This window comes from Solea senegalensis, linkage group LG2, assembly GCF_019176455.1.
Source record: "Solea senegalensis isolate Sse05_10M linkage group LG2, IFAPA_SoseM_1, whole genome shotgun sequence".
Classification (NCBI taxonomy): domain Eukaryota; kingdom Metazoa; phylum Chordata; class Actinopteri; order Pleuronectiformes; family Soleidae; genus Solea; species Solea senegalensis.
The window spans coordinates 12,613,223-12,638,675 of NC_058022.1; the positions used below are offsets into that span (position 1 = coordinate 12,613,223).

Here is a 25,453-nt window from a genome sequence, read left to right on the forward strand (position 1 = left end):
CTATAAAAGGGCATTTAAAGGGCATGGTGTTCCCTGAGACAAACACATCAGCACCAATGACCCAAAACTACACGGAAGATTTCAAAGTAATTAAACGTTCAGTACGTCATTTGGGCCACCAGGGTTTCTTTTTTGACAATGTGGAATTGTTGTCTTCTTAACTCATTTACATCTGTGCTTGATGGCACTCATGAGTAATAGTGATTCATTATGGTTGTTTGTCTCTATGTAGCCCTGTGATGGACCTGTTCAGGGTGCGATTGGCACCAGCGACCCTCATGTGGAGGATATAGCAGTAGAAGATGGATGGATGGATGGATAGTGACAAATACACACAATCAAATGCAACAACAAAGGACAACACACTGGGAACTAGAATTTTACAAATATTTCCTTCCTCTTTGCCTTGAAGTTACAGCAGAGACAGCTAAAGCAGATGTCATTAAAACGTGAGCAAAATGAAACGGTATCTTATCCTAAATAAAAATACTCATTTATATAGATTGTTTGGGAGAGTTCTGGAAAGTTTTATATCACGTTATCAGTAGGTATATTAGTCTATGGCTAACTATGACTGTGTCTGTATGTGAGCAAGGGTGTTGCTCAGGTCGCATTTGGGCACTGTTTTTCATTTTCTTATACATATGTAAACAGTGCTAAACAAATCTATTAGACCGCCTGTCATTAAATTGAGAAAACACAATATTTTAGAAATCTTTCAAAAACGTGAATGAATAAAAGTAATGTTATTGTTATTTATTCGGCAAATAACAAACTGAATTCACTTATTTATATCCAAATTTGCATTTCAAGCACAACATTCAACCACTAAAACATTTTTTTCTGTTCAGGAATGCAAGTCAGTAACTATAATTTGCATTAATTTGCATAAACAATATCTTTATCTAAAATAAAGAGCTTCTACACACTGGTGTATTAACCATTACAGAAACATAAAAAAAATATTTTGATTATGAGCAATGCGGTTCATTTAGCACTGAATATTTAAACTGAATATTTTTTGATTAAATCTCCTATATTTTTGCATGCAAAGCATGTTAATATTACTTTTTATGTGAAATGTGCCATCCAAATAAAATCTGTTTCTGTTTTGAGCTGCACAGAGTAACGGAAGGACAGAAAATACGTCCTCTTGAAATAAAGACAAGAGAAAAGTGCTTATCTTGACTTGCACGACTCCACTGCATGAAGATACAGAAACAGCATGAGCAATAAAGGAAAGCAATGGAAGTAAATAAGGAAACCAAATTGAGTTGCTGACAGGTTTTTGAAATAATTTAGAGTCTGGTGTGTTACACTCTCCAAAAAATGTATGTGGGTTATTCACTACAGCAGCACTTCCTTACTTTTTATAAACAGGCAAACCTATTTATATGACAGCATTGATCCAACAGGGGGAGAGAAATCACCAAAATAAAGATCATCTTGTATCATAGTACATGATCAATCATCTCCCCTAACCTCTCCAGCGAATAACATCTCCCTTAAATTCACTTTTATTATTAGTATAATTATTATTATTGTTGTTGTGGTTTCCTACTTATTCCCGGCAGGACGTTGAGATAGTTACAATAAAAAAGCAAAGGCAGATAATCTAATGAAGGATTGATCGCCTTGCTTACTCATGATGAACTACAGACAAAAATCACCAAGACAATACAAGGTTGAAGATAATGAGTGCACAAAGAACTGCCAAATATTACTTTTGAACATTTACTATCACTGATCTGTGGCACAGGCCTCAGGAGATAACATTTGTTGTAACTTCTGTTGTTGTTTTGTTCAACCATCTAACCATCCAACTGTACTAACCATCCAACAGACCAAAAAAATATGAATGAAATTAGACAATAATAACATGATTTCAAAGATTGCTGCGTCTGTAAATTTGGTTGAACGTGACAACCACATGTGGTTTGTCAATGTCCTCAAGTCATGTGAGATTTTGGGACCAACCTGAGCTGCTCCTGTAGAGTGTGCCCTGCTGGGTGTGGCTGGGGCTGCGGTACAACGGGCCGTGGAAAGTCCGGTCCTCGTAGATCGGTGCAATGTGACGGTCTGGAGACATGGCCGATCTCAAGTCCTGGCCAAGCTGGCTGTGTTGACTGGCATATGAGTTCCGTATTCCTGTGGACATAGGAGAGTTGTTAGTTAGTGGAAAAGAAGCAGCAGATTCCACTTAATTTAAGCGTGTTTTTTGTCATTGACAACTGCCATGTATACAGTAATGATAAATAGTGAGCAAGACACTAAATGGCTTTTGTGACAGTCTATTTTTTAGCGATTTTGATACCTGCTTGAGATGGTAATCAATCATAGTGAGCAACATGTCTCTTTTCATTGTTGTCAAAGTTGATGCCGTTGTTGCATGATAATGTCGTTCACTGATTTGCCCGCTCTGCTCTGAATTATCATGCAACGATAACGACGTCCTGGCAAAATATGTTTACTATGACCTCTGCCAATAAGAGTTTCAAGTTAACTTTTATAATGAATCTAAATTAATAGAAAGCCGTTTAGAAAAAAGGAGAACTGCAACAACACAAGCAGTAATTTGATCTTTTTTCAATGCAAAGTTAGGGATGGTACGATACCACTTTTTGGCGTCCAGTAATGATAACAATATCACAAACTCAAGTATCTAACGATACCAATATTAGTCCGATACAGTCATTTTAGACCATTTATGAACATATGAAGCTGTTAACAACACATTTGTGCAGAGTCATTTCAAAGACAGAATTCTCAGACTGTGTAACAAATATTTGTTCTCCCAAAAACAAGAAATACATTTTTAAAAAAATACTACCCCTAGTAATACAAAGCTAAATGCAAATCGGTGAAGTATTTCTTTAAATGTTCCACCTAACCAGACTAAACAGTGATCATTCAAGAAGAGTGAGAACCAATCAAAGCCCGGTCAGAGGAAGCAGATGCTGGGAAATGTATATTAAAAGGAAGCAGCCCAAGCCTCTAATCAGCAACAGACTGACCTGCCAAGAGTGAGAAGAAGGAACACACAGGTGAGCGCTGCAATTAAGATTTCCTTCCAGACAGATCGCTATAACAACAGGCCGTGGGGGTAGCAGGAAGCAGCAAGTCCTGTCTGACTCAGATTCTGTGCAGGTGTGAAGCAGTAACAACAGAATCGGGTGTTTTTTTTTTGTTTTTTGCTGCTGTGAATTTGTCACATTCATCACACATCACTCACAATGCCCGAAAAACAAACCCAACGAAAACACAGCATGTGCTGTATCTGTGTTTTCAATCTTATGTCACACCTCAAATCACTCACTTCACAATTCCTTTTTTGCCGCAACCGCTACAACTGTATTTACAAAACACCCACTTATACGAGTGTTTCAGGTTCTGTCGTTTACGGTTCAGCCATAGTTCTAATCTAGGGACCTGCATTTTATTTAACAAAAAAAGGAAAAATATACAGTGCAAAGTCACTTAAAATGTCTCTTATGTTAAAGAACAGATTTAAGGTACAAATGAAGTGAAGTTCATCGTCATGTCAACATATTCACATCATATTTTTGGCACAGGCTAATTGTTCTTACTCAAAGAAACGTGACGCGGTTGTAATAATTAGAGGAAATGTGATTCTTTTTCTTTCACCCCTGCATGCAGCGACACAAGGTGCAAACTTCTAAGCCGCTGCTGCAGACATCGGGGTGTGATAATCGACATCAGGCTGCGACTGTGAGAACGTCCTGTTCGCCACAGCCCACTTTGAAGCCTTTAGTGACAGAACGAGGAGGCAGTTGTGTTGGCACAGAGAACTCTCCCATAAATCACCAAAGGATTAAGAAAAGAATAATAATGCAAACTTTCTCTCAAGCTTACTAAGTGCTTGAAATCTGACCTGAATTATGGTATAATTTAACCAATATTTTCCATCTTTCAGTCATTCAGATTCTCAAGTGTCTGTCTATTTTAAGCGATCACCTTGGAAATATTTGTGCAAAACCTCACACTGATATCACTCACTAAACTGTGAATCCCGGTGGACGTGTACACAGTGGGTAACTTACTGCTCACTGCACATTTCACTCCCCTCCAAACATCACTTGGGTCCAAATGAGGGATTCCTGTCAAAGTCTGACAGAGGAAATTAATAAATAAGCTGGTTTGCCTCTCCTGGGAGCGGAGGGCCTTGAAGTGAAGATTTTTGTTTTAGATAGTGGACCAGCCCGAGGCTGTAGCTCCAAGTCTCCGGTGGTTAAAAAGCCAAGCTCGAGCCAGCTTCAGCAGGCCAAAATGTTCTGCTAACCTCTGTTTATATAATGAATGATTAAAGATTCCAGTAACTACATTCAAGAATAATGAGAATTTAAAATAGGTCGCAATTCAAACTTGATACTGACCAAATAGAAAAGTTAATTAATAGGGTTTTAGGAATTATTTAAGCAGACTCTGGACACAATCGGGTAGTCTGTATTGATTACTGACCCAACCGCAATCACATAATGCCAACAGCCAATGAAAAAGAGTACAGGCGGGACATGAAATAGTGTCAGAAGACGAAGACGACAGAAAGTAGCAGGAATATCCAAACAATGATATTAAACTGTTGCTCTACTTGACAAATCATGTAGTCTGTGATCCCACATCACATGCAGTCATTAAACATGTGTGAGTCTTTAAAAAAAATAAAAAAATCTGCTGGAACCAGTCTGTTAGAGTGAACTCCAAGTCTTTTCAAAATCAATAACTGACTGTGAAGGTTGTGTAGAGTATCTCCAGCTTAGGTGATCACAACTGCAGACTGACTTGGTAGATTTTTATAGCTCATACAAACAAAAACACATCATTAAACTTAAAGTATTAACCAACAAACAACCATTTTCACATATAAATGCTGTCATTTAAAAAGAAAAAAAAAGTGTGCATACCCTTTAAATATAAACAAATGTGTGTTATATTCCAACCATTTGCAAATGACTTCACACAAATATTAATTAATCCAATCAGTTCCACACGATTGTGTGTGTGTGTTTCTCATTATTATGGTATTAGATGTGTTGTTGCCCGGGCAACATTCCCGCGCAGCACACAGTAAGTGATTTGTTTTATGTCAAGACGGACGATAGCAACAGCAACATTATACGAGTAAAGTGAAACGGCCACAAACAGGCTATGACTAAAGTATGACTGAAAACAAAAAGCAGCGCCCGCAAAACGTTTCAGAAGTGAATTCTACGGCTCTAAAACCCATTTGCTGAGCAGTTTTATGGGATTAACGCCTCTGAGCTGCCACTGTATACACACAAGCACTCTCTCTTATATTTGAAATAGTTGATTTAGTTTAAATCAGACGTGTTTGCTGAGGTCGGTCAGTCTACCAAGGGGCTACCTTTGTTTCTTTAATCCAACTGCACCATTGGTCTCATAGTACACAGACTGCAGACCAAACTAACCCCACGCTCAGACCATCTTGCCATTTCTGAATGGAAAAAAAGCAGACGTGCTGCCTCCCACGCCGAGGACTGAGGTCAGCAAGACCACTTTATGACCTTTGATGATCGTTATATCGCACTGAACATGTACGTGCTTTACTTTCATTTGTGCCAATGTGACAAGAGAGGGCAGGTATCACACCGAGGGCGGCCTACCTGCTGAGGACTGTAAACATTTTATGGATGTTTTGAAGGCCCACTGACGAGGCGGGATCTCTCCCAGTGCTGCCTTTGGGCACTCTGACTAAGACAAAGTGGCCAATATGTTTGCATGAGAGAGAGAGAGAGAGAGGGAGGGAGAAAGAGAGGGAGGCGAGAGAGCTATATTGCTCTCCATATTTCATTTCATTGCTAAATGACTGTTGCACCATTAAAGCAGGCACTACAGACATCCTTGGGAAGTAAACAAGACTGTGGAGAGCAGTTGTGTTGATAATTAAATGTTAATTAAATGTGTGTCTGTTGGTTTAAAGCGACGTCCCATGACTATAAAGCCCAAAATGGACACTAACACGACACCACGGGCCCTTTGCACAGCAGCCATTTTGAGACGCTTTAGCAGGGAAAGGCACAGGTGTAAGGTCGGGGGACGATGGTGTGACAATGATCCAGCATTCACCCTGAAACTGAGGCGGCTGAATGGAACTCAGCCAGCGTGAATTTGATAATTAGCACCTGCGCTTTTCCTACTGCATGTAGTGTCAAAATGACTGCAGAGGAGGGGCCATTGTCTAAGAAAGGCTGCCTACACCTCACTACATGTAGAGAGGAACTTCATTCCTAGGCTGAATATCAGAGCCATGATTATTTAGGAACTTCATGAAGGTAAAGTGAAAAGTAGCCATATAAAACAACTCGGTTTTTATGAGATAACAAGATCAATTTATCTCTTCCAGATTAGACTGCTAAAGGCATCACCTACGAAATAACATGTGGTAAATTTTCAAGGTTATTCTTACTGATGCTCGAACAGGTTAAAGTTAAATTAGAACAACAAGTACTCCAAAATGGAAGGCACGCTGTCGTGCAGAGTAGGGAGTAAAAACAAAGTAAAACTGAATAATGCTGCCACTGTGAGCTGTAGTGGCACACTCAATAGCCCCGGAACGCCTTTCACTCTGTGGCAGTGCACACAATAGCCGCTAGCAGCAGCTTGGCAGGAAATCAGTTCAGCTTCTCTTGTTCAAAGGTTTGAAGGGGCCAAGGATATGAAGACAGAGAGAGTGGGGGTACGGGGGAAGACGAAAGGTGAAAACTGAAAAGAATGCATAAAAGAATATATATAAGCGGGGGAGGGGGCGGGAAGATGAAAATAAAAAGAGGGTTAATGAGGCCGTCTAAGACCACCAGAGAGTTTACATCCCCTGTAAGGCCTGTGCTACACGAACAGGGTTTTTGGCACAGCTACGGCCGAATAAAAAAAGAAAAGAATCCTCTCGACACGGAGGCCGTCATGCATACAGTATCTCTCCTCCTCAGCAGCGAGCGACTCCTGAAAGTAGCGAGATTCAAACTACCTTGGAGGAGACTAATCCGTCTGCCGTCTTTATTCCGCTCCCCTGATGGAAGCACTGCAGTCACTTCTAAAAGCATCTGCAAATTGTCAGGGAGAAATAACATACTGCTGTCTATTGAGGATAAATGGCCCACATTCCTGTCGCGTTATAGTCATTTAATTCTCCCCCTCAGCCCTCTCACCGTGCCTTTAACAGATTGCACTTGGCAGAGTCTAGATGGAGGGTGGCGGCAGCTTGGTGTGTTGCTTGCTCTGGAGAAACAACCACTTAAATGGATGCAGCTGACTGCATTACTCAACAAAAATGATCTCACGTGAAAAGTGGAGAACGTGCTCGATAACCATACAATTGTTATACATAAAAGTAAGAGTGGACATAATAATAGCTAAGATAGCGTTATTGTGGCTTTGTGCACAAAGGTAACTTTTCCCCGCCCTTGCTCCACGACGATCTGAAACGGACACTGATCGAAACAGGCGTACTATTAGTGACAATTTGTCTTCATCTTTCAGCGGCTGAGGGAACGCATGACTTCCTGCCAATGTCAGTGCACCTGTGGAGCCAGGTGGGTGGTTAAAAAAAAAAAAAGGTAGGAAAAGACATACAAGACTGTTGACAAGGAAACAGAAGGACGCAACAAAATGTGTGACAGAGCAGAAAAAGAGGAGAGAGAAGGGGGCAAAACACCTCTTGATGGATACTGACAAAAATAACCAACGGCTACAATCTCGGACCAAATGCCTGCAATTGAGCCTGATCATGTGACTGTCCCATTTCCTTCTGCTGTGGCTCATCAGACAGATTATTGTGACAGAGGTAAGGCTGCTTTGAAATGTATGTGCGAGAAAGGGAGACAGAAGTGTTACAGAGAGGGGGAGAGACACACATATACAGGAGTAATGGAGGGAGAAAGATAAAGGGAGGATGGAGAAGAACGAGAAACCGAGACGGGTGTCTCAGTCTGCTTGAAGGGCGAGGACAGAAAATCCATTTGTGTCTGCTGATGACATCATCAGTCATAGTGGCAGTGTGCGTGTTGTGAGTGCAGTAGGACTAGGCAATAAACAGTCAAATTCATCAAAATCACAAAATAAGATTAAAACAAAAATCCCACAATAACAGTTCAAAACCACAGAAACTCACTTAAAGGAATACTTCACCGATTAGCATTTAGCTTTGTATTACTAAAATAGGGGCAGTATTTTTGAAAAACTATGCTTCCCAACCTCAGTTTCCCCTGAGTCCCCTGAGAGATATCTTCATTCTTTTTTTTGTTAAATGCTCACCAGTGACACTTGGTCCGAGCTTTGAAACTGCAACGCTAATTCCGCACTTTTTAGAGCCACTCGTAGGGGGGGGCGGGACCTCATTCCCAGAATGCAAACATTGTCCGCCATCTTTGCTAACTGTTATGCTTACAGGACCAAGTGTCACTGGTGGGCATGTGACAAAGAAAAGAATGAAGATATTTCTCAACTCAGGGGAAACTGAGGTTGGGAAGCACAATTTTTTCAAAAATACTACCCCTATTCTAGTAATACAAAGCTAAACGCAAATCGGTGAAGTATTCCTTTAAGTTATGAGAGGAGGTCTATCATCTCAGAAATTTCATCAGAAATTGCCACGACTGGAATGGAACACGAGGTTGTGCTCAAATTAGGGCAGCAACAATTATTCAATTATTAATCGTCAACTATTTTTTATAATCAATTAATCAAGGGTATTTTCAATAATTAAAACAAGCTTTCAAATTTTTCCAGCTTCTTAAACGTGAATATTTTCTGCTTTTCTTTTCTCCATATAACAAAATGATTCAAGATTTAATCATTTTGATTTGTGGACAAAACGTGATGAAAATACAAATTAGTATTCTTTTTAGTACAAACAGAACCACGGGCACAGACTCAATGTCACAGAACACAGAAAGTATGACCAGGCCCTGAAACCCGCTTTGTTCTTATCACCAACTTTCAAGACCCTGAAAACTGATGCATGTTTCAATGTTTCAAAATATACTCAAACTCCTTCACTTTTGCTTTTTATTGTGTTAACTTTTATTAAATGGATAAAGAAAATATATTCAGCACTTAAGCCGTTACTTAAGAGAAGCTCTTTGTTTTTTAAATGAATGCCTGCCATCTGACAACCTATTGATGAAATGAAAGTGGACACTTTAAACTGGGAAGATGTTTAAAACAATATTGTTTTGCAAAAGTGGCATTTAACAATGGAATGGGATGGTGAAATTAGTCATTTTGGCCAGTGCCGAACATTTTATTCAACAATTAAAAAGGTAGGAAAATAATAATGTGAAAAAGTGAAGGGTATGAAACATTATCTGGTGCTTTTAAATGTACTGTATAAAAAGATAATTCTCTAAAGATCTACAGGAAAATATACTATGATAAGGGCTGCAATTAATAATGGAACAATCATGTATGTTCTTGATTAACTGAGTAGTTGTTTAGTCCATAAAATGTAAGAAAATGTTTTTATTTTCCCCCAAAAACTCAAAATAATGATGTCAAATGTCTTGTTTTGTTCACAAACCAAAGTTATTTAGATTTAAGGATTTCTTTGAGAAAATGTTCTCATTTAAGAAGCTAAGAATAACATTGATTATCGAAATATAGCTGATTTATTTAATAATCACCCTTAATTGTGATAACACTGCATATGTCCACCTACAGTATATTGTCCACTATCCAGCCTTATTGATTAGAGCACAGAGTAAAACCACAAAAAGCACAAGTTGTAACTTAATAAGAGAAAAGAGAAAGAGAAGAAAAGAAAAGGCAAGCAAGACGATTCTTTAACGAAGAGCAAACGGAAGGTGCATCTGCACATGCAGCACTCACTGTACACACAAACACGTCACATGAAACTAGAGACGACGGGAAAAAGATGTAAAAAATGTTCACCTTGAATGTCATCATCAACCAGAGCATCTGAGGATATTCCACAGGCGGCATGAATTCAAGCAGAAAACACTCCCATTAACATTGTAGGTTTCCACTTATTGGATCGCCCGCATGACAGGGATAAGCAGACTTTTTTTTTTTTAAACTAAAAACACTGTGAGCCATGTATGAAGAACATATAAACACCATGCTACACATACAATGGAGGGTTCATCGCGGCCTATTTTAAGACTACTATATTTGGTTGTCCAGTCTATTCTTAAACACAGAACTTACTATGATTAGTAGTCTGTTGTACTCTTTGTGCTAATATTTGTCTTCTTGCAGGAGCTATGTTTTGGCTGCGCTCCCGCACAACCACTGACCTCACAGTCACTGTTTCCTGTCTGCTTCAGGACGCCGAGCAGAGATCCTACACAGAAATGCATCACTGTCCAAATATTTACAACGTCAAGTTAGGGCAAAATATATAAGGAGTGCTCAAAATTGAAAACACTAAATTCAACTTCAGACTTTTTAAAAGGAAATGTAGAAATTCAATACTTACAGAAATGGCTTGAATTAAGACAATGATGTTGGTATGAGAGTTTCGGCCTTGGGTCATAAATCACAGGCACGCACAGTATTTCACAGAGCTATTTAAGGTATTAGTGGTAGCTATTGCAACTGCCCTTATCAAAACACTGCAAAGCAGGTCTGTTTGTGTGTGTGTACATGTCTTTATTAGGCTGTGTGGACCAATTATTGTCAAACAAACCTATCTTTGTGAGGACATTTTGACACAAATTGACCACACTTGTTGAGGATTAACCTGGTTTTAGGATTAGAATTTGGTTAGGTTAGGGTTAGGCATTTACTTGTGATGGTTAAGGTTAGATTGAGTGTCCACACAAAGAACACAAAACCAACTGTGTGTGTTTGTGTGTGTGTGTGTGTGTGTGTGTGTGTGTAAAGGCACCTGCGAGGCTGTCAGGTCGCGTCATCCTCTCGTAAATGTCGTAACTCTGGGGTCCGTAAGGGTCAGCGTTGTGGATCATAGAGCGAGGCAGAGTGGAGCTGTAGTGCTGGGGCACAGCAGTCATACTAGATCTGACTGGAGATGACGAGTGCGTAGGCTGCTTTGTCAATGGGGGGTTTATGTTGTCCATCATGGTGAGAGGAGAGCCCATGCGACCCGATGAGGATCCCGCAGAAGCCTGATAGGGTGAGGTGGTGCGGCTGGCGCTGCCTGACCGTGAGTTCATGGAGCCCATGCGCCTCAGTGCAGCGGGGGAGTTTTTCTGCGTGGAGAAGGGCGAGCCTGTGCTGCCACCGCCTCCACCAGTGGCGCTGGCACGCTGGGCAGAGGGCAAGGTTGTAGAGAAGATGCTGGAGAGGGGTTTGGGTTCACTTACAATGGGAGAGCCATAGGCACTGCCAGGTGAGGTACGCAGAGAGCCGCGCGATGGGGACATGCTGCTGGCATAGGCTGGCGAGTGAGAGCGAGAAGGCACTGAGCTTACCCTCCGCATAGCACGGCCAGGCACTGCTGTCGTTACCGCTGGAACCTGCAAGCAAGGGAGAAAAAAAAAAAAGCCTTCACGTATTTGTTTTTTCAGTCCCCAAGGAGCTATAAAAAAATCATTAACAATCGTGTTGTACTTTCTGCTTTAATGGGAACAATCAATTCATCACAGGACATGACTTTACTCCGGGCCATATTTATTTTCCCTTTGTCTATAGAGTCAGCAGTGCCATTTGGCCTCTCAGTGGTGTCTGTGTTCATCACCATATGCAGGATGATTCTGTTGATGTGCTCAATGACTGAGTGCCTTCTGTGCTTTTCAAGCTTAACACAGAGACCTTCTAAAAGAAAAAAAAAAAGCCCACGTCAATCCGCTGCTCTTCTGTTGTCATTCATTTAAAAATAGTTATGAATTAAGAAAAAAAAAAAAACCCGAGCTTGTAAACGTTGTGTGAGAACAGACAGACGAACACATAAACTAACACCGGAGGGCTCACTTTGCTCTCACCACGGTGTCACGTCTTGTGTGGTGCAGTGGAAACATTTCTTCACGTTGACATCACATCATTTCTGCAGCTTTGTCATCTGCTACCAATGAGGAGCGATGTTCGCTCATTACGTTGTCATGTTCACGACGCCAGTTACAGAGATAAATATGCGTCACTACTGTTTGGTTTTAAATGGGTGTGTTGTTTTTTTTAGACAAAAATGTGCTTTTCGGCTTCATATTAGAAGTAATCAGCATCGATGCTAACACTAAAACACATACAATATGTCGATACAGTATATTGCACATGCACATGCTGGTGTAAACAGTTAGCTGATTCTCTCCTCTGCAGTTTGCTGGATTCAGAAATAATAACAACAATAGTGAAATGTTGGAGCAGAAAGCTTGAATCAGAAAGTTGAAAGTCAAAGTAAGTGATAATGAGTTTTTATGGTGCACGGCTTATTCTGTGCGTCATGGCCGATCCAATCAAGTGATTTGTATTCATAAAGTGTTTTTTTTTAGTCTTCAGTCAAAGCTGCTTTACACATTCACTCATTCATATTTCATACCCATTCACAGGCTGCCGGCACAAGCACACATCGACTAGTGGAGCCGGTAATCGAACCCTCAACCTTCAAGTTGAAAGATGACTCGCTCTACCACTGACCACCGTCCACACTAAACCGCTGCCGCAGAGTTTTCAAACAAAAACCTTCTCTGTTTTCAAAATTGTAAAACACAGGGAGCAGGTGTATCTGGACAGAATTCCCACATGCCACTGTCAGCATGAAGGTCACCAACAATTCTCAGATTGAAAATGATGATGATGACTGGTAATAAGGGGTCTAAAGTGTCTAGAAAACTTTACCCACATATTATTACACCATCACCACCACCACTGCTCTGGCCTGCTGACACGAGGCAGGTTGGGTCCATTGATTCGTGCTTGTGATGCCAACTTTGGACCGTACCATCTGTGTATCTCAGCGGAAATCCAGGTTCATCATTCATCAGATTTCCGTTTTTGGCAGACGGGAGCGAAACCCCTCGTGGTCTTCTGCTGCTGTAGCCAATCAGCCTCGCGGTTTGACATGTTCTGCATTCTGAGGTGTTTTTCCCCGCTCACTGCCACGGTGGTTATTTGAGTTGCCATAGCCTATCTCCTCATTTTAATCAGTCCCTCTCATTAGCAGGGAGTTTCCGTCTGCAGAGCTGCTGCTCACTATCCTGAGTAAACTCTAGAGACTATTGTGCATGAAAATCCCAGGGGTTTGGCAGCTTCAGAGAAACTCAGAACAATCCTTTTACATTCAAAGTCACCAAGCTCTCTTGTGTTCTCAGTTCTGATGTTTGCAGTGACTGATGCTGGAGAATTATATCTTGGCCATCCATTTGTCAATAGATTCAAATATTTAATCACAATAAATTGCAAGATTGTTCAACTCATAATTAATCGCAAATTAATAAATTTTTATCTGTTCTATGTGTACCTTAAAAGAGTTATTTTTCAAGCTTTAAATACTTTTGTCAAAATGAAACATTATTCCTACATTATTCTTATTAGTTTTTACAGTATGTATTCATTTTCAGTGTGGCCATGTAAACTGCTTGTTTGGTTTTAACCAGTTTTGTTTTCTTTTTCTCCTCCTTGTTCAACACATTGTTTGTATTTAACTAACTGGATTTGAACTGTAAAGCACTCTGTACCATCACAGCTCAGCTGTTACATCTCCTTCAGAGCCAGCTACGCTGAGCAGTGCGTCAGGTCTGTCCCGTTTCAAAGTAAAAGCACTCTAGCGTTTCTCTTCCCTGAATCCATTCACGTTTTTCAACAAGGGCTTTAATGTGAAATGCATGCAGAACCAGCAGATCTTGGCATTTGGTCTAGTACAGAGGAGACTTTTGAGCGTTTAATAGCATCTACAAAGGCAGACGCAATGTAAAACTGAACCACAGCAGCTCTGCAGCAGACATGGCATTAAAAGGAATTAGCATTTACACATGTTATCTCTTTGACTTTGACAGCCCTATAAAATGTGTACATGTCCCTCAAATCAAGTGCTTGATCAGTGTACGTGCCATCCAGATACAATGTGTGCTGCAGTGACATTACCTGGGCTGAAGCCTGGCCCTCAGCCCTGGCATTCCTCATCAGTGTATTTGTGCCAGCACCAGGGAAGGAGTGCTGCATCCTCAGCTCAGCCTTTCCCAGGTTGTGGCCGCTGAAATAGCTGCTGCTGGCATCCTGGTAGCCACTGTCTGAGTACGAGTTCATCTGAGTGGAGCTGCGCGAATTCCCCGTGGACCCTGAGAGGGTAACAGAAAAAGGAGAGACCAAAATGAGACGGGCGGGAGAGGCAGGGTGAAGTTAGAGGCACAGGAGACGGACACATCATAAATGGTTGCATCACAGACCTGGACCCCTAGACAACATCACTTCTGACAAATGACTCTGTGGGAGGATAACTGTACTCTACCACCTTGAGACATGGTATGTTGGTGTTGGTGTGTGTGTGTGTGTGTGTGTGTGTGTGTACACTAGTATTTAACACTTAGTGCTTCTGTGCCATAGGCACACCCATGGTAAATTGCAGTGGGAATAAACACAAGTCCTAACATGGACATCCTGGGGGTGTGTGTTTATAGGTCACATCTTCAGGCTTTACAAAATGCAATTTTCCGTGTTCTTATGTGTTGTTGAGTCATAGTTCTGATTTATTTTATATTGCATATTTTTACAAAATCAAAAAAAAACAGGAGTAGCAATACTTGGTTGAAACGTTCTTCTTCAGATTTAAACCATGTTTTGGTACTTTTTGCTCAGGTGTGTTAAAAAAATCAGGTTGTGCTGAAAAAGACGCATATTGGACATTCTTATAGCATCTATATATACGTTTTAACATAGTAATGGAAAGAAGCGGTCTAAATGCTCTGTGTTCTAACAGTTAATACAATACTTTACTGGTATAAACACTGGACCTTGTCAGGACCAGTAACCGAAACCTGGTCCTAATGAGGCAAAGCCTCTTTTTCTGAGGAACTGGTAAAGTTTGGGGCTTACAATTTGAGTTGTGGTAAGGTTAAGATTATGCATTAACTGCTGGATGAATCAAAGCATCACACATGCTGCGGTAACATGAAAAAGAAGATCTTATGACTTATTCAGGACACCATTCTTAGCGCTGTCCACTTGTGAAACATGGTCTGAACAGGATCTGTGGCCCAGTGTACCATGGTACATCAACAGCTGTGTTAAGAGTTAACTTATCAGTATTGACAGTCCAGTATCGAGTACAAGTATGGAACAGAGAAAAGTGCAAGACAAACACAGACTTTATCTACTGTCGATAGATAAGACAAGACACAGTAAATAAACGTTGTGGGATAATGCTGAGGTAAGAAAACATGGAGGTGATTCGGGAGGGGAAAACGGACTGCAGAAGATGGAGAGAAGGCAATAACAGACCCTCACTTTCATGGGAGGACTGCTCCGGGGAATACGGAGACACCTGCTCTGACTCAGTCCTGATGCGGTAGCTGGGCGACTGGGAGCTGTCAGTCACCCGAGACTTTGTGTCTCCTGAGGCAGTTGCATCTGGGAAGACAGAGCAGAAGCAGGGGAATCAGACAGCACTTTGGGTGTGAAACATTTGCAGAGTTTTGGGACAGAAGGATTAAAAAAGTAATTAAGGCAGTTAATGATTTTTGGAGATGGGAGGGAACAATAACCACCAGTAGTTTCTGCAACATTACCTTCGAGTCTGTGTACATTTTGGAGTCATTCAGATTTACTGCCTTACCAATTTTGGAAAAGAAAACTGAGTGGAATGTTAGTTCAGCTGTGTCTACCACCATGCTCCAAATAGTTTCACCGCTCTAACGTTTCACTACAGCCTGCTCTATTCATGCAGGGCAACAACCAACTTGGCTAACAGGAACTGAAATTAGCCCTCTAATGTCCTTGTGCTTGTTTCTCCATAATCACAATCTAGTTAAGCGTGACTGCCTTCAATGGGTTACTCTGCAATCACTAGAACAAAAGGTAGCAAGCAGAGGGGAACAGGGAGGCAAGCGTTGGCTGCCAGCGACTTTTCAAGTCCTGCTCAGTCAGCTAATGTGTGAATGGGAATTGAAATCCATGACGAAAACAACGTTGTTGCTCAAACTGATACATAGGTCGTGCTCAGATTACCAGCTACAGTTTTGACTGTTCTAATCCACTTCAGATCAGATTCATGATAGATTAGATTTGACTTTTCACAGTCTACAAACTACAAGCATTTGAACATGACTGCCCTCTTAAATGGCATGCAAATACATTTATATAGTGATTCTCACATAAGGGAAATTCAGAAACCGGAGATATCACATTTAACTCTAGAGGATCTCCATTGTTTTTTAATTTTACTGCACTTTTGCAGCTCAGGTCGATGATACCTCTAGGCCAGGGGTCTGCAACCTCATGTATCAGAAGAGCCATTTTTGATCCCTCTCCAACGAAATATGATTAATCTGGAGTTGCAAAACCTATTTGACCCATAAAATGGAGATGGCATCATATATAAAGTGTTATATATATATATAAAAAAATAACTAAAGTTTCCTGCATTTGTGAAATGTAAGAACTACAAACAAGAAAACTGTTGCTATTTCATAGCTGTTGACAAAGGTAAACACAAAACTGTTGGGCCTATTATGAAATGAAACACAGAACTATGTAGACCCTCCATTATTTGAGGAAAATTGATGAAATAAAAAGTGACCCACTTTGGCTCATGCTTGAGAAAACCTGCCGGCATAAGCACGTGGATCCATATGACTTCATTTAAGTGTTGGGAATGGCTTTTTATATTTCAAACACAGATCTGTTCAGTTTGAGGGGTTTGATGCAGACATAGGATGTGACACATATTTTTAGCTGACAAAATATTAAAACACTTTTATCCATCGCCTTGATCTCCAAATTAGAGGTGTGCACTTAAAAAGACAAAGATTTAAATAAAACGTTTTGGGGTTTTTTCTTTCAAAGCTACAGGGACCCCTGGTCTAGGCGTTGTCATTCAAGTTGCATGGCCACATATCGGATACAGAGTACATCTGAACTAGGAAAACATAGCCAGATGTAGACATATAGGCCTAGTGTGCTTGAACAACCTGACATCACGCACTTTGACCTCTGGATGGCATTTACTCATTAACTAATCAAAACATTTGCCCCGTGAGGAAGAGCAAGTCGCAAAGCTAGGTCAAATTTCAAATGCGGAGCCTGAGGCACAATTTGATGCTGGTACGGTTGAAATGTAAATGTTTGTGAGCATATTAAAACCATCGTTTTATAATTGATGTATTTTCTGCCTGCTCCGGGCTGAGAACAAGAACATGTACGACGGAATAATGGTCTAAGAACAAATGGAGTCTTTATTTCACATTCTGAGGTATGAGAGGTAACATTTGCAAGTGGATATCAGGCAGTTCCAAAACTAGTAGAAAAAAACATGGATTTTTGATGAACAATCAAGTGTTAAATGTTCAAAAGAAGATTTCCACAAATTGTAACTGCAAATTCAGTTTGAAATTCAGTCAAATTAAACTATTTAATATAGCTAATATAACTATTTAATATAGTTTTATTAGCGAGTGAGTTGAAATAGAATCAGGATCATCAGATTCTGATTCTATTTCAATTCACAAATTGCTATATTAACATTCAGAGTCAGTATTTCCTTGTCTTACACATTATTTTTACCAAAGTGTGGACCATTAAACTCAGTGTCTTGGTAAGTGTATGTATTTGCAACACCTCACTATCATTTATCATATGCAGTACAATGAGAAATCAATACAAAGCAAAGCAACGCAGTGATTGTGATTTGTCCTCAGCTCTGCTCCAACACTATTGAAATGCATTCAGCAAGGAAATGAGAAAAACGTGTAGTATTAATATTCCCACTGCATATGTACAACTATAACCCCCATAGGCCTTCTGATGGGATCGACAATAAAAGATTAATGGCCACTACAGAAATTCACTAACTTCCACCATACAGTTAATAAGCCATGAAACACATTAGCATATTCAAATAGTATCTGTTCCCTCCCGACGATCCTTCAGAGATGTGGGTTAAACAAACAAACCAAAGTGGTCTGTGAGAAATTCTTTCACTTCCCATCACTGAAATACTAAAACTACAATATGCCTTAGGCGGTCCATTATCGTAAGCACGCTTGAAAAGGCCTGTGTTAACAATGATTATTGTTGAATGTGAAACGTGTCTGTGCTGACCAAACACAAAGAAAAACACACACACACTGTGGGGCTGCACAATTAATCGCAAAATAATCAAAATCGCAAATCAAAAGACACTGTAAAAGGCGCTTTTCCACTACAACGCAGCCCCGGTTTGGTTGGTTTTCCATTACTATAGTACCTCCTCAACGTGAGTCATAGCACGGCTGCATGCAACTGCAGTGACTTCATGTTACATGCGACACACAAACTAGTGACTTGTAAAGAAGTTGTTTTTGGTGTACTGAATCATTAGAATCAGTTAATTAAAAAGATTTGTTTACAGAATTGTTCAGTACTTCCTGCATTGATCGGAGCACAGACTCCACTGTGACAGTGCTGTCGCTAAATACACCAGACCTCTGTTAAATATTGAGATTTTAGACATTTCCTTGCCAAATGTTGGAGATTAACTCAGGTTTTCTGGATTTTTAAGTCTTTTTAATTGATCTACAGTTCGGCATTGTCTGGTTTGATTGTGTCGGACGTCGTATAAGTATCGGCTCAGCTCGCTTGGAACCTTGCCAGAGCAGGTACTAAAAAAAAAATTCCAGGTATTATCCCTAATGGAAAAGCAAAAAAAACCAAACAAAAACGTGATGACCTGCATGTTGAGTCGAGCCGTGCTGGGACCATGTAGTGGAAAATCAATTCTATAAAGATGCAATACGTCGGTGGCTTGCTCTTTGAGTGGGAAAATGGGTTCCGTTTGTTGACAGACACCAGGAAACGCCAAATCATCATGATTTTTTTTTTTATTGTTTTGAATCAGTAGCAATATCTGACCATATTGTGAAGCTCCACTAACACACAAAGCCTGCACCTAAAGACAAACACAGAAAACACACACACACACACACACGCACACACACACACACACACACACACACACACACACACACACACACACACACACACAAACTCCTCCCTTCAAAGATTAAAGGATAAATGAAACTATTTGGCAAAAACTTTTTTGCCTTCTGCTGTTACATGGGGGTATTTTATCACTGTGATACTGGGCAGGATTGTCAAGGCCATTAGAAATCAATGTGTGCCACATAAAGTAAACTGGGGACATGCAGGCAGATGGGTATGCATGTCTGGCACTGGTTACTGACCACTGACTACAGGTCTCTAATTGGTCCAAGAAGAAACAACCAGGGTCAAACACTATAAAAACCAATAATGGAATACTTTGTGAATGCAAGCGAGATTCATACATACTACTTTCAATATTAATAATACTACTAATGCCATTCTGAGTCTTCCCACCATCCAGGATGTTTAAAATATTCAGTGCAGTGTGCTGACAGAGCATGTCCTTGTCAGTCCAAAGAAAGAACCGGTGTGGATTTCCCTATGTGTATCTTGCATGCAACAGTAATTTGAATTCAAACCACATTATTTGGGTGTGAGAAATTTCCACTACAATTTCAACATACTGTACATGTTTACATTACATGCATTTTAAAAGGTCACGTAGATGGAGTGAATGTCAGAATGTAGCAGTGTTTTACTGTGTCACACTGTTCTTCTATACCGAGTACACTGTGAGGCTACAGTGTGTGATACGCTGGTATATTATGATATTTACGTAAGTGACACTGCTATCTCCATCCTGCCTGCGCACACCGCAGAGGGTATGCAGCTTAAGTGACTATAGAGGGTATAAAATATGACCAAAATGCACATATGCCTTTTATTACCAAAACTAAAAAGAGTAGTTATAAAGAGGGATTACATTAAATTACAAGTCACTTTCTAATCATTTTCGTGCCAAATTTGACATACCTGGAGTTCTCCAAGGCAGGGACTTCTCAGACGAGCTGCATGGGAGAAGAAAAAAAAAACAGGAGATGACAAAGTGAGTAAATCCACATTGAATGACATGTGTGAAATCAACCTTTGGGCCTCAACTTCTTAGGGCTCTCACAACAGTGCCAGAGATTGTAATCACTAAGTTTCAGACAGAGCCAGAGGTGGAGACTATACCACCCAAGTGGTGATTTAATTTATGTCCATTTATGTGATCTGTGTTTACCAAGAAGACCTAAAGGTGCCTTTGGTGACAGGTAGTGTTTTGTTTGAGGAGCCAGTCACCACCAACAGCCACAAAGCTATAAACGTGGGACTGGAATCTGTTTTGCACCTGCGGCTTTAATAAACATTCTAAGTTGAAATGTGCGAAAGGGCAAAGGATGATTTACCATTAACAGTTGCTGATAGTGAAAACACACAAGAGTGGGGGGAAAAAGTCAAGAGTAAATCAGACCTGATCAAACAGTAAATTTACACACACTGAGCGGGAGGATATTCTGACATCCAGTAATCCCGACAAGCATGCCAGTGTCTATTAGAGCACAGAGAGAATCAGAGAGAGTGTCTCCAGAGAGTCACGGCCCAGTCACAGTTTGTGACTGTGACACTGTTCACATCTGGTATTACAATCTGTCTCACGTGATCTAATCACAAGTGGACAGCTCTCCGAGCGTCACATATTATGAATGTGTCTCCACGTTAATCTCTAGTGACCACTTGTAGATTATTGCTGTGAGAGAAAAACAAATCATGTTTTACTCAATCCAACTCTAAAAAGTGTGTTTGTTGCCAGCGTGCTCGTGTGTCAGTGGAGCGATAGTAGAGCCTGGAGGTGCTGAGCTGTGAAACAAGATTTTATTTATTTAAACGTTAAAAACAAAGACTGGTCTGATGGTCAGGATTAATATTGTGGAAGGGGCAAGAAATCAATGTTCTAGTAAAGTAAAAATGAAACTGTAGATTTGTGCATATTAAAGCTGTGGTTTGTAACTTTAAATATAAACAAAGGTTACATTCAAACCATTACCAAATGAGCTCACATAATGCTGATTAAGGTCCACACCATCTTGATGATGAATTTAATTGGTACAGTAAACCGCTTAGGTTCATGAATCTCCAATTGGCAAAAAAAACCTGATAAATTACATACAATATTATAAACAATTGTAGCGAGAAACTAGGTCAAATCAGACTGTAATTACTCAGAGGTCCACAATGGGTGGTAGAGGTTTCACACCGTCTTACTCCAGCCTTGATCCAGTGGTGGTTGCTGGTCTTTGAAACAGGGGGAGCTCATTTCAGGCCCAGTTATTTATACATGAATTCCTACATAAATTCTGTAAATGAACAACTAGAACAAGGAAACGCGGCTATATAGCAGAACGAAAAACACACAGCAACTAGCTATTTGTCTACAGACTTCCCTTGCAAAATCCAGGCAGAAAAGCTCCACTTTTGTGCATGTTTCTGCAACGCTGTCCATTAAACTGTCATGGAAGCTGAGCTTCTCTGGAAGTGACAGTTTTGCCACTACCAGTTTTGTCCAATCACAGTTGAACTCACTTTAGTAAAAAAAAATATGCTCCCATAGAGAACAGCTGAAGCTGTCGTCCATGATAAATGTCTGATTCTAAAAGAACTAGTGACACATTTGATATTGAAATGTAAATACAACACAGTTCACAGAAGCTGAGATTCCCTTCTGTCTTAGAGAAATCACCACTGCCTTGGTCTCATTTGCCTAGGACCACATAAAACGCGCTATATAACCCTATATAACCATATATTACATTACATTTAGCAGACGCTTTTATCCAAAGCGACTTACAAGGGAATTGAGTACAACCTGCCAGGGGTGGAGTTGAACTTGCAACCATGAAGCCTTTTTTGCACACAGGGTACCGGTCTTACCCACTGAGCTACCCCACCTGACCTGATATACAATTCATATATCCAGTTTATGTCTTGACCAAGCACAGAAAAGAAACCATACACAATTCTTGCAAATTAGGTGTTTAAGAGGCATAACATCATCCACCTCTTCAAAATACCTTCTGACTAAAGGAGAAATATTTCACTTTCAGAGCAGTTTTTCCAAAATACCTTATTATGACAAAGGCCAAGTAGGGGACCTGAGAGTTTTTTATTTCCTGGCCATTAATAAGCACCAAATCTTGTTACCGCTTTTTTTTGTTATTCTATGAGCTTTTTACTTCTACGGTGCTATTCTATGAGCTTTAAGAAGCACAGCTCTCCAAATTTTAATGAGCATGCAGGCAATTAATAAGAGAAAGTTGGGTCAGTTGTGCTCCACTGAACCATGGCAGATGAAACAGAAGAATGGATAGCTTGATGGTGATGTACCGACTGGCTGCCTGGGCATAAGCTTTGTAAACTGATCGTAAAACTGAAGATGCTAATAAACAACAGATCTGACCCTGGCAAAATACTTTATCTTCACACCAACCCCTGTGGCTAATCAGATACAGGCAGGATGGGACATTGCTTCTTTTAAAGTTTTGCCCGAGGTCAAGTTAGATGACCAGCCCCCACAGAGACTTGCAGAAACAAACAGGGTGGGCAACTCAGGAGGTGTCGTGAAATGTAATGGCTCCCATCAGAACCCTTAAGTATGCTTTCACCTCCGCTGTCGTCCCGCTGAGCTATTGAATCTAGCAGTGTGACCTCAACGGTTTAAAGCTAATCTCCATTCACACACAAATAACCAGTGCTAGCCGTTTCATTTGTCCTTCTCCGCCTTTTAAAAGCATGTAAAATTGACTTACATGTTTGCTTTCAAGGATCTGTAAGGGTTGGTGAACAGCTACCAGTCTCCCAGTGAGAAGAGTAGCTGTGTTTACATTTACATGTTTTTTTTGACAAATGAGATAATATCTTCTGGCAGTAGCCCAATCTAAACAACATGTGCATTTTAAAACAAAGCTGCTTTCCGACATACACATGCTTGTGTTAACAGGAAACAGACTTTCTCCTATGCTGTTGGATTACTGACAAACAAGAACAGCAATGGCGAAAAGTAATAGTTCTTTACTGAGGTTGTCAAAAAGGTAAAAAGTGTTTTTAAAGGTCCAGAAGCTGTAAAGGTTTGGAGGGATTAGTGCAGACCAGCCTAATTCCAACTCTGGTCATATTTCATTATGTGGTGTGTTAGTCTGACTATGAGAAATCGGATTTATCACAATCTCTTTAACAAGTCTGGTTGTAGTCAGACTGACACAACAACAGTCATGTAAACATACTGATTGTTTCTGAGTTCATTTGCATGTCACAGACCAGAGACACAGCAGGTCACCTTGTTCAATGAAACCAATCTTAAAACAAGACCCTTGCATTATTGTGTGAACAATCAATATTCAACTCTGGGAAAAATGATGATGTCATAGCCCCATGTCTCTCTGGCAGTTTAAGGAAAGATTTTTAAGAATGAAAAGCAAAAATTGTTTTGGGGAAGTTCTTTTTGTGTGTATCAGGCCTGAGTGCTCGGAGAGCTGTGTAAAATAAGCCTAATTGCTGACCTAACCACAGGAAACAAGAGCGTCAGAAATAATCACAACATGGTGAGGCACACAAAAATGAAGGATGAAACAATGTAATATTTTCAGAAATGTGTCCAGGACTTTTTCTTAGCACCTGAAGCTGCTCTATACATGCCACTCCAAAAATGGGAATGGGGAATGGACACTTTTATTCCTGAGTGCTGTAATCTCCTGGTAGCTAGAGGGTTTATATTTCAGGTGTATAGGTTGAAGTGCAAGAATTCATTAAGGTAATAGGACTCACTGTCACAAGGATGGCCAAAAATATATCACTAATGCATCAAGGTCCATTTAAGAACAAAGGCATCGCAGTAGCTCGCCATTTTAAACTAATATTTCAATTATAAGCACATATCTTCCAACTTTTCAGGTACTTCCTGCAGCTGATGACATTAGCGACTGCCAAATCCTTGACACATAAAAATGCCTCTCATTTAACTTTTCTCCACGTCTTCTTCCTCTTCACTTCTTAATCATAACATTTTCTGCACCAAATCAACTGACTGCAAAGTAACAACCTGCTCCCTGTTCAAACAGGCAAGCACATGACCAGTGCCGGCCTTGTGGTAATATGTGTTTTCAGGTGTGTTGCAAGATGAATATTATTCCTGACAAATCCCAGCCCACGCAGATCTGTTCCATCAAATCTGCTGCCCTCAGTCAGAACACATTAACAAAAGCAACAAGAATGATTGTAGCAATAGTGCCTGCATAATCTAGCTGTTAATGAATTTCCCATTTTATTTAACCCCGCGTAACCTAAACGTTGGTACAAATATTTCAAGTGTAACAACAGCACAATACACATTTGAAGTGCATCAATGAATGGTACGAAACACAAACATAATCTTTCATATTATTATGACACGGTGAGACATTTCACAGAATTGTGGGTCAACAAATCACAGTTTCAAGAAAAGGTATGTGAACCCTTTGGAATCACCTGGATTTCTGCATAAATTGGTCATAGACTGTGATCTGATGTTCATCTAAGTCACAACAATAGACAAACACAGTCTCTATGTCCATTGTTGAGGGTTCACATTCCTTTTCTTGCAACTGTATACCAGTGCATCTTAGGGCGCATTCACACCAGGATAGTCTGGGTGACTCGGTTAGATTGGGTAGGGAATGCCAGAAAATTTCACACCTTCATTTGGTTAGGTTCACTTTCACATTGTAAGTGGACCAGATTGCCTGGACAACGTCACACAGTCAAAACAGATGCTCGTTTGGGGTGGTATTGCTGACCAGGGAGATAATAGCATGAGGAAGAAGAAAACCCAGCTCATCCACTGGCCAAAACGAAAATCCAATCCATTCCCTGCAGCCAGCTTGTTCACCACAAAAACAAACAATGGCGCAACACCAAATTTATGCAGTCTTGGGGTTTCTGTTTTTACTTTGATGTTTAAAAGTAAAAAAGCTGCCCACTGTAAGCAGCAGGCGAGGCTGCATAGTCCATTTGCATTTCCCACTGTAATGGCGTATTTGCACCGGCTCTACTCGCCTCGCCTCAGTACGGCACAACACGGCACGGTTTAGGTTGCATCTCCACTACAAAAGTAGTACCTACTTAACGTGTGCGGAGTGATCACTGCACGGCTGTGTGAAACGGCGGTGAATTCGTTTTATACGCGACACACACACACAAAACAAATGAGTGACTAGTGACTTTACACCAGACTCCAGGTAGTTGTGATTAACCCATGTTTTTAGGATTGTAGTTACAGTTACTGTTCGGCTTGATTTCTGTCCACATGTCTACGGAGTACAGACTCCTACTCCACAGACTACAGTGGCAGGGTCTGTGATGCCGCTCGTGATCGACAGTGCTGTCCCTAAATACAACAGACTCCTCTGTTAAATATAGA

General features: G+C 40.5%; 1 protein-coding gene across 8 annotated transcripts in view; it reads right to left on the reverse strand.

The window, feature by feature from the left end:
* Positions 1-25,453, reverse strand: part of pkp4 (plakophilin 4) — an 87,309-nt gene that overhangs the window by 27,399 nt on the left and 34,457 nt on the right. For 5 of the 8 annotated variants that reach the window (XM_044019790.1, XM_044019788.1, XM_044019789.1 and 2 more), the window contains 6 exons: positions 19,996-20,030; positions 15,385-15,513; positions 14,032-14,225; positions 10,883-11,471; positions 9,925-9,951; positions 1,978-2,148 (listed from right to left, as the gene is read on the reverse strand). In XM_044019790.1, the coding sequence (XP_043875725.1) occupies positions 1,978-2,148; positions 9,925-9,951; positions 10,883-11,471; positions 14,032-14,225; positions 15,385-15,513; positions 19,996-20,030 (1,145 nt within the window). The remainder of the gene's footprint in view (positions 1-1,977; positions 2,149-9,924; positions 9,952-10,882; positions 11,472-14,031; positions 14,226-15,384; positions 15,514-19,995; positions 20,031-25,453) is intronic. The other 3 variants (XM_044019785.1, XM_044019787.1, XM_044019786.1) reach the window with 3 other exon arrangements.